The 12,898-nt window shown below is 50.2% G+C and overlaps 1 protein-coding gene across 4 annotated transcripts in view; it reads left to right on the top strand.

Annotated features, from left to right (window-relative positions):
- The first annotated feature begins 2,518 nt into the window (after positions 1–2,518).
- Positions 2,519–12,898, top strand: part of PACS1 (phosphofurin acidic cluster sorting protein 1) — a 104,273-nt gene continuing 93,893 nt past the window's right edge. For all 4 annotated transcript variants that reach the window (XM_073351604.1, XM_073351606.1, XM_073351603.1 and 1 more), the window contains exon 1: positions 2,519–2,856. In XM_073351604.1, the coding sequence (XP_073207705.1) occupies positions 2,597–2,856 (260 nt within the window). In that variant the 5' untranslated portion in view covers positions 2,519–2,596. The remainder of the gene's footprint in view (positions 2,857–12,898) is intronic.

Genomic DNA, 12,898 nt, shown 5'->3' with positions numbered 1-12,898 from the left:
AGGGAAAGCTGAGGCCAGGTAAGCACCGTGACCTATTGCTGCCCTTTGGTGGTAGCTGGGGCCTGTGCAGCAGGTTGGCTGCATAGCAAGGGGTCAGACTGGGTTCCTGACAGGTCCCTGTTCCCCAATACTCACCTATGACCCTTCTCATGCCCTCCGTTCTACCCCTGCAAATGGGGAAACAGATGAAGAGCTGGGCCTAGACCTCGGGACTCCTGTCCCCACTCTGTTCCAGAGGCTGCTCCCTTTTCAAGCTCCAGTCCTGCAGTTGCTGTGGGGAGCTCTTGGGCTGGGGCTAGCGGCTGGAGCCCAAGCTGGTGCATCGCAGTGGATGGGGCTGCTGGAATGATCTGTGTTGTGGGGGTGTTGAGAGCCACTGAACTAAACCCTGTATATAATGGAAACCACTTCAAGCCAGAGGGTGCAGCAGCACCCCTAGTTCCAGCACCTATGGCAGTGGGAGAAAAGTGAGCCAGTGCCCTCAGTCTGGTTTCCTGCCCTTCCCCCCCCACCATTCCCTTACTGGCATAGAGGGGTCCTGGGGGGTCCTGGGGCCCAGAGTTGGGCTGAGTGACTCCCAAGCTGGGGAGGGCTCTCCCAAGCCAGCATGGGCCCAGCCCCCCTGCACTAGCATAACTGGGGCAGTGGATGGTGCCACTAGAGGGCAGAGAAATGTGTGCTTGAGTAGGTGCTCTACCTACCTGGAGGCTTGGTGGGGGCAGTGGGAAGGGGGCTGGGAGGGGAGGGGAGGGGGGGCTGGCCAGGGCAGTGTGGTGGGGTGGGCAGAGATGGTTAGTGGGAAGGGTGGGAAGAGGGACAGGGGCTGGATTAGCAGGTGGGGGCAGAGAGGGTTAATGTGGGAGATGGGCTGGGTTAGTTAGGCGGGGAGGGTGAGACGGGAGAGAGAGGATTAGAAGGAGGGCCAGTTTGGGGCAGAGAGAGTTAGTGGGGAGGGTGGGAAGGGGGACGGGCCAGGTTAGTGGGGAGGGGCCTGAGGGGGTTAGTGGTGGGGGAGGAGGCAGTGCGGTGGGTGGGGGCAAGAGGATTAGAGGCAGTTAATGGGAGGGAGGGCTGGGTTGGTGGGGAGGCAGTGGGATGCGTGGGCAGAGGATTAGAGGGGGTGGGGGTGGGCAGAGGGGGTTAGTGGGAGGGGGAGCTGGGGACTGGGTTGGAGGGAGGCAGTGGGGTGGGTGGGGAGGATTAGAGGGGGTGGGCAGAAGGGGTGAGTGGGAGGGAGGACTGGGGGCTGGGTTAGTGGGGAGGGGGTTAGTAGGAGGGTGGGAAGGGGAGGCAGTGGGATGGGTGGGCAGAGGGGGTTAGTGGGAGGGCGGGCTGGGTTGGTGGGGAGGCAGTGGGATGCGTGGGCAGAGGATTAGAGGGGGTTAGTGGGAGGGGGAGCTGGGGACTGGGTTGGAGGGAGGCAGTGGGGTGGGTGGGGAGGATTAGAGGGGGTGGGCAGAAGGGGTGAGTGGGAGGGAGGGCTGGGTTGGTGGGAAGAGGGGAGGAATGGGATGGGTGGGCAGAGGGGGTTAGTGGGAGGGAGGAATGGGATGGGTGGGCAGAAGGGGTTAGTGGGAGGGGGGCTGGGTTGGTGGGAGGGGGAGGCAGTGGGATGGGTGGGCAGAAGGGGTTAGTGGGAGGGGGGCTGGGGGCTGGGTTGGTGGGGAGGGGGAGGCAGTGGGATGGGTGGGCAGAGGGGGTTAGTGAGAGGGGGGCTGGGTTGGTGGGGAGGGGGAGGCAGTGGGATGGGTGGGCAGAAGGGGTTAGTGGGAGGGGGGCTGGGTTGGTGGGGAGGGGGAGGCAGTGGGATGGGTGGGCAGAGGGGGTTAGTGAGAGGGGGGCTGGGTTGGTGGGGAGGGGGAGGCAGTGGGATGGGTGGGCAGAAGGGGTTAGTGGGAGGGGGGCTGGGTTGGTGGGAGGGGGAGGCAGTGGGATGGGTGGGCAGAAGGGGTTAGTGGGAGGGGGGCTGGGTTGGTGGGGAGGGGGAGGCAGTGGGATGGGTGGGCAGAAGGGGTTAGTGGGAGGGGGGCTGGGTTGGTGGGGAGGGGGAGGCAGTGGGATGGGTGGGCAGAAGGGGTTAGTGGGAGGGGGGCTGGGTTGGTGGGGAGGGGGAGGCAGTGGGATGGGTGGGCAGAGGGGGTTAGTGGGAGGGAGGACTGGGGGCTGGGTTGGTGGGGAGGGAGAGGCAGTGGGATGGGTGGGCAGAGCGGGTTAGTGGGAGGGGGGCTGGGTTGGTGGGGAGGAGGCTGAAGGGTTTAGGGTGGGGGTGGGGGTGGGAAGGGGGCTGGCTGGGACAGGGGGGTGGGGGGCAGCGGGCAGGAGTTGGAGGCGCGCTCCCCGAAGCGGGTCCTCGCAGGGCTCAGCGCCCCCCCCGCATATTCTGTTTCTTGCCCCTCCGCATGGGCACGAGCCTGGCGCTCCTGCGGGGTGGAACCGTGGGGAGGCGCGAGTCCCCCTGTGACCAATCAGGTCGGCGAGCCCTCCCCCGTGCCCCGCCTCCTGCCCTCGGGAGCGAGCGGGAGCGAACGGCGACGGGCGGGAGCGCGCCCAGGGCAACAGGCAGGGCCGGGCAGCGGTGCGGGTCCGGCTCGGCTTCATGGCGGAGCGCGGGGGTCCCGGGGGCGGGGGGCAGCGCGCCCCCGCCCCGCAGCCCGCGGCGGCCGCGCTCCCCCAGCAATCTCCCTCGGGGCAGCCCCCGGCCCAGCCCCCGGGCGCGGCGCCCCTGCCCCCCAAGCCGGGCTCCGGGCCCCTCACCCCCGGCGGGGCGGCCCCGGGCGGGGCGGCGGGGCGCCCGGTGCAGATGAACCTGTACGCGACCTGGGAGGTGGATCGGAGCTCGCCCAGCTGCGTGCCCAGGTGAGAGGCTGGTGGGGCGCGGACCGGACCCTTCCCCCTCCCCGGAGAGACCCGGCTGGACCGGACCCCTAGCCCCGCCCCCCGTGCTGGGTGACCTGGCTGGACCAGGCCCCCTGCCCATGGAGAGTCTCACCTTCACTTACCCCTGGTCCCTTCTCCTGCTTTGTCTCCCCAACATCTCCCCCCAGAGCCCGCCTTGCCCTGCTGCTCCTTCCTAGGGAGTCTCCTCTCTCTCTCTCTCTGCCCTGCTGTTCCCTTGTTTCCTCCCTGCCACCACCCTGCTCTTCCATGGAGAGGCCTCGGGGACCCTGCTCCTGGACCCAGCTCCCTGCTTAGCCTAGCAGTGGCCAGCCCCTTGGGATAACCTCGGGGCCCTCCTATCCCAGAAGTGGGCTCTGTAGGATACCAGGGCCCCACTGCTGTGGCGGCCCACCTGAACCGCGGTACCTGCTTGGGAACATATGTCTGCTCCTGAGCCCAGAGGGACCAGCATGGGGCACCCACTCCCTGCTCAGTGTCCATCCATCCCCAGGGGAACCATCCCTCTGGAAGCTAGGTGAAACCCAATTCTGTTTCTTCCCCCAAGTATCCGGGAGAGAGATCAACTTCCTCTGCCCCACACGTCCCTCAACTTCCCCATCTTGTGCGTGCGACATGCCCACAGCCACCTCAGGGGAAAGCACCCTTCTCTCTCTCTCTCTCTCTCTCAGGTGTGTGCTCAAGGTCCCACGGTGTTCCCTTTCTCCTTGTGCCTGAACCAGGGACACACCACCTTTCTAAAAATGCTAGTTGTTGTGAAAGCCCAATTGATGGTGTTGGGCTGGTGGGTGGGGGCTGCTGCCTGGTTGTGCCTGGCTAGGGAGAGGCATGTGGCTAGTGGGAAATAATCAGCCCTCTCAGTTCATTGATTGTTTATTTTTAGCGCCGTTCCTCCGATTCTGCCAGAGTCCAGGTGACTCGTTGTCATTCTGCTCCCGTGCTGCTGCTGTGGCAGAGATTGTAATTGCTGTGCTTATCTGTTTGGGATATTTTTCTGCTACCTCCAACACATCCGGCTGTTGCTGTATTGTGGCGATTTGTGGTCACCAAGGCGACTTCCTACATGCTAAAGGGCACCCCAATCTCAAACACGGTGGTGGCACAACACACTTACTTGCACATTTCTCAGCGCACAGAGCATTGGCCTCAGGCTTGCCTCCCACCCCACTGGAGAGTTTAAAAACCAGCCAACTGTTCTTGTTGATTTCTTGGACGTTTGGATGAGAATTCAGGTTTTTTTCCACCCAGTGCATTTAGGATCTGCTCTGTATTCAAATGCATTCAACACCCCTTTAAGAACAATGCGTGTAGCCCACAGAACCAAACCTGCACCGAGGTCCACCTCCAGTAAGCAATTCTGCTTCTCCAGAGAACTCTTAGCGGTGGATCCTCCAGGTTTCCCTGTCTAAATAGGTAACTGGTCTACATTTTTTTCACGGTTTGCTCAAGACACTAAATCCCTTGTATTTTATTGTCCTGTCAAACTGTGCAGCTAGTGATGAGTGAGGCTCACTGTAGAGGGGACAGGCTGCCTCAGGGAGCTTGTGGTCTGCCTTGGATGGGGTATATGATGTTTGTAATTTCACCCCTCTCTTCCATGTCTCTCTTATGGGGGTCCATTTCTGAGGAAGTGGCAGGTTTAATGTGCTGTGTATGCAGACCTTGGTTGTTCTAGGAGAAAGCTACTTCTAAAACAAATGGAGTGAAAGTTTTGCGTATGTGATTATACCAAGCTAAATTATGCTCACTTGAGAGGATGGTCTCATAATTCAGTCCTGGGCTAGTGCCTTAGGAGATCTGAGTTCAGTTCCTGGCTCTGCCACAGATTTCCTGTGTGTCCTTGGGCAAGTCCCTTCATCTTTCTGGGCCTCAGTTTCCTATTCATGACATAGGGAATTAAACCTCCCAGCCCACAAGGCTTTGAGGACAAATTCAGTAATATTTGAGGCACTTGGATGTGATGGTCGGGAGGGCCTTATAAAAATACTAGACTGTTACTTAAGTAACAAAATTAGTACTAAGAAAAGGATTACTTGTGGCACCTTAGAGACTAACCAATTTATTTGAGCATAAGCTTTCGTGTAGCTCACGAAAGCTTATGCTCAAATAAACTGGTTAGTCTCTAAGGTGCCACAAGTAATCCTTTTCTTTTTGCAAATACAGACTAACATGGCTGTCACTCTGAAAGTTAGTACTATAAGACTGAGCTGAATCTATGCAGTATTATGCTATGTTGGTTCTCAGGATACCAGAGAGACATGGTGAGTGAGGTAATCTCTTTTATTGGACCAACTTCTGTTGCAGGGGAGAGAGACAAGCTTTTGAGCTACACAGAGATCTTCAGGACAGAAGAGCTGTATGTGTCTAGAAAGCTTGTTCCTCTCACCCACAGAAGTTAGTCCAATAAAAGAGATTACCTCACCCACCTTGTCTCTCTAAACTGAATCGTGACCTTTCCATAAGAGGTAATAAGGTGCATTTGGTTTTTAAGACCTAACTACTGCTCTTTGTGCTTTATAACTAGACACCTCTAGGCCATTAAGGTCCATATTTCAGCGCTATTTGAGTACTGGCTCAGTATCTCAGTATATTTCCCCTTGGGCTACTTTGCCCTCCCTGAGGCATTTCTGGGCCTGCCACACATGGCAAACTTTTCTTGTCTGCATTCTCCCCTCCCCTGCTGTGAGCTTTTGCTATAAAACTGTGTTGTGCACACAGTTTCTGCTGGTCAAAGAGTTACGTTGATTACCTGGGAGAAAAGGACCATTCCAGATGAATGTGCCCTCTTTCTAAAGGCTGCCGTTTGTCTCTCTTTCAGCACTTAGCTCATTGTGCATGTCCTAGTCAAAGTCACTGACATTTTCAGGAAGAGCTCTGAAACCCTCCTAGGAAAGGTTTCAGAGTAGCAGCCGTGTTAGTCTGTATTGGCAAACAGAAATGCATCCGATGAAGTGAGCTGTAGCTCACGAAAGCTTATGCTCAAATACAGTCTCTAAGGTGCCACATTTGCCTCCTAGGAAAGGTGCCCGGATTGCCAATTATCAGCTCCTGTAGCATTTTGTCATGTGGTTGCTTCTCTTTCAGATGGACTGCTAAGGTCAGGCTTGTGCTACACATTCCTCACCTCCCAGCCTGTCAGGCTGGTAGTTAAATTGTTTCATCATCCATCCAAAAAGAAAGCAGATTTAGGGCCTGATGTTTTTTCCCCAGAGGTCCTGAGCGGCTCCTGCTCCCATTCACCTCAGCTGGAGCTTGGGAAACTTGCCACTTGTCTGAAAAGCAGACTCTTAGCGTAGGCCTTCCCAGTACCCACAGATTGCTGATGTTTTGGTCCTAGTCAGCTTTAAAGGAGAATGTAGAGCCATGTTCTGCACCATGGTTCTGTACTGCATTTCAGCATGCTGCTTTGGCTGCCCAGGACCACCCTTTTGTTGGGATCTCGGCTCTTTGTGGCTGAACATTCAGTGCTAGTTCAAGTGGCTTCACAAGATGGAAGCCTCCTTTCTCATTTTAGTGGACAGCGGGTGGGGAGGGGGCAGGGGGAGCAGAGAGCCTGCTGTAATCCTCCCCCGTCACTAGCCGGATTCCTAGATTATAAAGCCAGAAAGGACCCTTGTGATCATCTGCTCTGACCTACTGTCTATTGCAGGCCATATGACTTCCCTGGATAAGGAACCTTAAGTCAGTGAGGATATCACAAGGATTAATTTAGCCTGTACAAAGCAAATTGAAAACCTACAGCCTGAACAGGGACTCTGAGGCACTACTGACTGAGCTAGCCAAGCTTCTAGGGGCCCAGGAGTCAAAGGACCATGGAGCCTGGTTTCTTTCTCCCCTAGAGGGAGTCCATCTGAGCTAGGTTTGAGGCATGTTGGTTGTGGGTACTGCGTGCTCACGGCCTTGTAGCTAAACTGGGGGCTTGTTCTCCAGGGCTATTTCTTGTGGTCATTACTCCAGAAATGCTTTTACATTGATCCACCATTCCTAGATAAAATCTCAGCCCGAGTTGTAACTTCCTCTGCTGTGAAGATGACAGGACCTCCTTTTTTGCCCCATAGACTTGGGGTGATTTGTGCACTACATTTTTATGGCCTCGCCATTTACCGTACATCACCGTAGCTGGCATGGCTCTGGTGGAGAGGCTGGCTCCTGTGTCTCTCACATAAAACTCTGAGCCGCTTGGGTTTGTTTGTCTCTTGTATCTTGCCCATCTGCTAATCCCTGGTGTTTTGGTAGATGTAACTGGCATGCAGAGAGTTCCTGAGGAAATGCAGCAGGCCAGGCCTCCTCTTGTTGGCGGCGGCTGCTGCTGTCAGAGTCCTATGGCAGTTTTGAAACACAGTTGTACCAGAGACTGGTTTGTTATACCTGCCGTGCAGCGCTCCATTGCCCTCGGGGGGGGGGGGGGGGATATAAATCCAAGAAATGTGTTTTCCCCATTATCCTCAATTATTGAGGTGAAGGGCAAAGTGAGAAAATGTGCCTGCATTGGCAAGCGTCCATGGTGATTTGTCATGGTTGCATTAAGAAATAAACGCAGGCAGGGATTTATCAACCTTGGTGGTTTTGCTCTCCCTTCCTTCCCTAATCTTGTAACAAGGAAGCCCTCCATGGTTTTGTAACCTGTTTCTGTGTCTTGGTGGTAACTTGTTTCATGTTTCCTACCTTCCAGAGGTGGCATGATGAGAGGGGTCTTCTGCTGTCTGTGAGTTTGGTTCCTGAGCAACTTAACCATGTTTGTGACGTGCTTCCTGTATTTGCCACAGTTTACGGATGGCGGAATTGGAGTCCTATAGAAATCAAATGAATTTCTAGCAGAGCTAGGAATGGAACCAGGATCTCCAAATTCTAAGGTCCCTGCTCTAACCCTTCCTCCCAGAGCTGCAAATAGAACCTAGGAGTCCTGGCTGGCTCCTGCTAGAGCACGTTCGTATTGCACAGTGTCTGCCAGCCAGGGAGGGTATAGAGGTATACAAGATCATCTTTAATTTACATGTGCCCTTGCCTTAGAGCCTTAATTATCATTTTTAAACAGCAACATGACTGATCAGATTTCAGACTGGGAACAAAATCTGAAAATAGCTATGAAAAATGCAGACCCCTGCAAATGTGTGGGAAAAGCAGGAATTGTCAAGGCTTGAGTTTAGTGTGCAAGCAGCACGTTCTGGGATTAATTGGTAGAACACCAATGGACTAAGAAGCAGAGGAAAGGAGGCCAGGATTTCCAGAGTCTTAATCCTGCCCTGCCGCTAACTATCACCTGGGGCAAGTCACTTTGTCTCTCTTTCTCTGGCTCTGAAGGGGGGCTACTTGCCTATTTACCAGAGATTGTGAGGAGTAATGTTTATGCAGAGCTGTGGAAGTATCCATGCTGAAGGATGCCATGAAAGTCTTAGCCTCCTGTGGTGATAAGATGCTCAGAATTTGAGCATGCAAAACCTGAGCTGAATCCTTGTATATTTCGTTGCCCTGCTACTTCATAAGACAGGAACAGATGAGAAACACACCCACACACCAGCTGTAAATTAAATCTTGCTGTTCTAGGACAAAATTCTTTTTTAAAAACTCCATGGAACTTAGATAACAAGCAAACTCAACCTCAGACCCCAGGTATCATTAGTCAGCAAACCTGAACAAGCTTTGGTTTCAAAGAAAATACAAATTTCTCAAGGAACTTGGACACTTCAAACAATTGGGAGAGGAGATCTTTGTGTTTACAAAGAACTCAAAATGCTCCTTTCTGTCTGAAAATGTTGTGCCTTTGGTAGATAAGTGACACTTAAAAGGCCAATAACTGAAGGAAGGTAACCAAGTATATTTTTCTTTGTGCAATGTACAGTGAGTTGTGTATATTCAATTTGTTTATTTCCCTGCCTACTTGATTGGCTAGTCAGTTTCTTCTTTCCTGAAAACATCAATAATGGGGGAGAGAGAAATCATTGTAGATTTTTAATTGCCTTTAAGATCCTGCCCTTGAAGGGTAGGGAATGGGGGGGGGGGGGGAAACAGGTTGTGTCCCTTTAAATTAGGCCCAAATGTAAATTTTATTTTAAGATTGAAAACAGCCCCTTTTAATAATTAAGACATTTGTTTACAATGTAAGACTCTAAGATTGTGTCCCTTAAAATCTCAAGTCATTGGCAACAAATATATTGATTTCAATGTTTACACAAGTTTTTTAAACAAATATTTGATCTTGTATTTCACATCTGAAATGTTGCAGAGAGCTGCTTTTCTTGCATTGTTTTATAGGCTAGTGAAGCTAGTATCCACTGGGAAATTTAGAAGCCTGAATGTGAGTATTAGTATATTTAAAAAAATATTTCAGTGGTAAAGCACTTACTGGGATTTAATGAAGCATTGTGAAAGTGTGAAGCTAACTTTGATGGCTTCTAGATTAATTGTAGCCATTCAGAAAAGGATCCCTAGGTGTTCTGGTGAAAGGCTCAATAAAAACCTCCTTCTGTGCAGGGGAAATCAAACCAGCTGACAAGATCTTAGGGTGTGTAAAAAGAGAATGTCAGAGCCCTGAGAGAGATCTAGCTCACAGGGATGAGTAAGAGAAAACATGATAGAAGTGTGTAAAATGAGTGGTGTTGAAAAGTTCAATTACATGCTCCTAATTGACTCTTTCCAATACAAAAACCCCCACTGAATTAAATGAAAAGGTGGCAAATTAAAGCCGATAAGAGTAATAACTTTTAGTGCAGTGCATAATTAACCTGTGGAACACGTTGTCACAAGATATTGAGACCAAGATCTTAGGAAGGTTTGAGATGCTTATTTGAATAACACCCGAAGCTATGTTAGAGAGGTTAAAAACATCTAAGGTGCATGTTGAGTATAAGCCAATCTCTCTCACTGATCTGGGTTTAGGAAGAAACATAGGGCTGTTACTGATGACTATAGGGGTTTCTTGCATCTTTCTCTGAAACATCTGGTACTGGCCACAGTTGGAAACTGGAGACCGGAAGCTGGAGTAGATGGACTATTAGTCTGATCCAGTGTGGCAACTCATTTGTTCTGAAAAAAGACCTTCAAATGTGCTGATGGGGCCCGAGAGATGCATAGCAAAATGTGTGAAACACACTAATTTGGTTGCTACATCAATGCTTAAAAGGACTGTTTTTCCTTTGGTGGATTAGTCCCGTGTGTGCTAAAAAAGTAACCAGTGTGCTTTTGAAACTGAATATTAAACTGCCATCCAAATATGTTCTTATTACAGTAAACATTTCACGCCTCTTGGGCAGTACCTCCTCTGACTTCCGTTGCTTGCTTTTTAACATAGCTATAATGGTTCTGGCGAATTAGGTGACACCTCTCAATTAAAGGAGCAGCAGAGTGGATGCTTTTCTTGAGCTGCTTAAGTCTGTCAAGAAATGGTGCAGAAATGACACTTTGTGTTTAAAAACATGCAGCCTATGGAATTTATGAGCAAGGTCATTTCAAGGGAAAAGCTGACAGTGTGGAGATCTCTGGTGTTGATGTGGGGAATATTTCCATTTAGTTTCACTTTGGCCTGATCAGCACATCTCTCCTCTCACTGTTACAAGGGGAAATGACAGACAAAGTTCCATCAGTTGTTATAAAATCACTGTTGTCAAATAGTTCAGTGTTTGAAAATAAGTGGCCTGCAAATATAAGGCAACCTGGGTTAGTGCCTTATTAATAATGTATTTAAAAAGCCATCCCTTTCAGTGTGTGTGTTGTTTTTTTTTTCTCTACTTGCCTTTACCTAACTAATATCAGGCATGTCAAGTCTGCACTAACTGGGGTTTTCTGGAGGACACTTGGGAGGTGTGATGTGTGAATTGTGAGGTTTCTCAGGTGTCAGATCTGTAACCAAGACCCCTCTTTTCCCAAGCGTTCGCTAGATGTCTGTTATAGGCCCAAACACAAACAACGGTTTCAATACTCTGAATAAAAGTTACTCCTAATTATCTATGATATCCTAGTTTTATCTAGTCTTTTGTCCTGGGAGTCTCTATGGAAGACTTGAATTTTTAATGGGTATGGAACAGTGTTGAGCTCTTTCTACATTATAAAGAAGACCAACTCCCTTTCATTTCACCTCTTGTACAATTTAGGGACATAAATTAAGGCTGAAACTACAGCACTGTGTGTAGGGGGCAGACTGATTTTATTTGAAGAGAAGTTTTGTTTCTATATTTCCTATACCGTCTGGCTTTGCTGGGATAGGCTAAGCCTCAGTGCATGTTCATAACTGGCCCAAGTTGTTTTTCTACATGGTGATATAGAGTGTGAGGTGAGGGGGAATCATTCTCCGAAGCCATGAAGTGCTTCAATGCATCATAGTTATCCAGGGGGTCCTGGCCCTTAAGCTATTTCTATCCTTCATCAGGCCATTTGTCAGCACAGTTACCTGATTTTTAGCTGCAGACACCACAGTGGTCCACCCAGAAATGTGCCCCTTGTGTCATGTTAGGTGCCAGAATGAGCATCCCATTTATATGAACGGGATTAGCTCACCCCTCTTTGAGAGCTGTTAAAAACTCTAATGTTCAGGTTCTAGTCAGAAGGCTTTTAATAAGAAGGGTTCAGAAAATGAACCCATCTCAGCCTGAATTTGAATCTGTCATGGGGTGTGGATAGGAACGTCAGGTGGGCTGGGAGGTTAACCCCTGGGGTAGGCAATGGATGTGGGGAGAAGGTAGAGCAATGGTCTCTTGTGAGACAAGCTGAAGACACACCTTCTTCCTTCTCTGCCTATGTTCCCTTCACATTCTTGCATTGCCCTTCTTGTAACCAAACAACCTGCTTAATTAATTCATATGAGGCAATGGCTTTTCTGATAAGATCCCCTGTCTTCAAAGGGAATGAGTAATGCTAGACGGCCACCACACCCGCTTCCTATTGACACGGTTTGATTTAACCCAGGGTGTTTGAAGGTAAACTCTGGCACAGATCAGCTTGATCTTGTTAATGCAATATATTTTGTTAATTATTTTCATCGCATGGAGGAACTGTCAGCACTGTACTTGCAAGCTAAACAATGAAGGGGGATCTGTGTGGGGGAAAATAGGGGCTGCAGGGAGTAGAGTGGGTGGCTTAGTAGCTGGTCCTCCTCCAAAGTCAGTATTGAACCCAGTACCCTGGCAGTCAGTGTTTGAGGGGGCACCCTGTGTTACAGTGTGTGGTTTAAAAAAAAAAAAAAAGTGTGTGGGGGGGAAGAGATTAACTCCATTATCCTGAGCAAGTATGTCCTTGCTTTTTGCCATTGGATACAGTCTTTTTGTACTTAACTGTTAATCAGATAACTTTTCCATGACCAAGGTAGCTGCTTTGCTGTGATGGTAGGAGGTGATTCTCTCCCTCCCCACCCCCCCAGTTTTCTAAAAACCGTTCAGGAGGCACCAGTTTGTAAACATTATCATTTTTACTGAGTGTTTGTGTCTGTCCATAAACTACCATCAATATGTTACAGACATCAATAACCGTGTAGAGTCTTAAAGAGCACTGGAGGATGTTCTGATTGGAAGCATGATGAACTCATGGAAATGATTTTCTATTAATATAAATAAATGGAGGTGCACACAACGGCGTATGCTAGTCCTTATCCAAAGCACAGCACAAGGTAGGCCAAAAAATCCAAAGGCTTACTTTGGCTAGCGAGTGAGTTAAAGAATGACCTGGTCAGAACTCATTAGCCTTGTCACAAAGCTAAATAATGATGTGCACACAGAGATTAGCAAAGGAGAACTGGTGGGATCTCAGCTTAAAGATCCAAGGCCAAGGCCAGGCCCCAGAAATGGGGTTGTCAGGAATCCCTCTCGGATAGAAGATGCAGAATGAAATCAGATGGGTGTGAATCAGTTACTGAATTTCTGATTGGGACTGGTGATGAGTGAGCTGCCATTCCCTTCCCTCCACCCCCAAGTTTGTTCGTGTGATCTTATTGTTAATGCAGTACATGGAAAAGGACGGGAGGCCTTGCATTGCTTTTTATGATGGTGAACTGACACCTGTAGGACAATCAGAAATA

Source organism: Lepidochelys kempii, chromosome 7 (genome assembly GCF_965140265.1).
Source record: "Lepidochelys kempii isolate rLepKem1 chromosome 7, rLepKem1.hap2, whole genome shotgun sequence".
Taxonomy (NCBI): Eukaryota; Metazoa; Chordata; order Testudines; family Cheloniidae; genus Lepidochelys; species Lepidochelys kempii.
The sequence above is the reverse complement of the archived record's forward strand: the minus strand, read 5'-3'. Positions and strand labels throughout refer to the sequence as shown.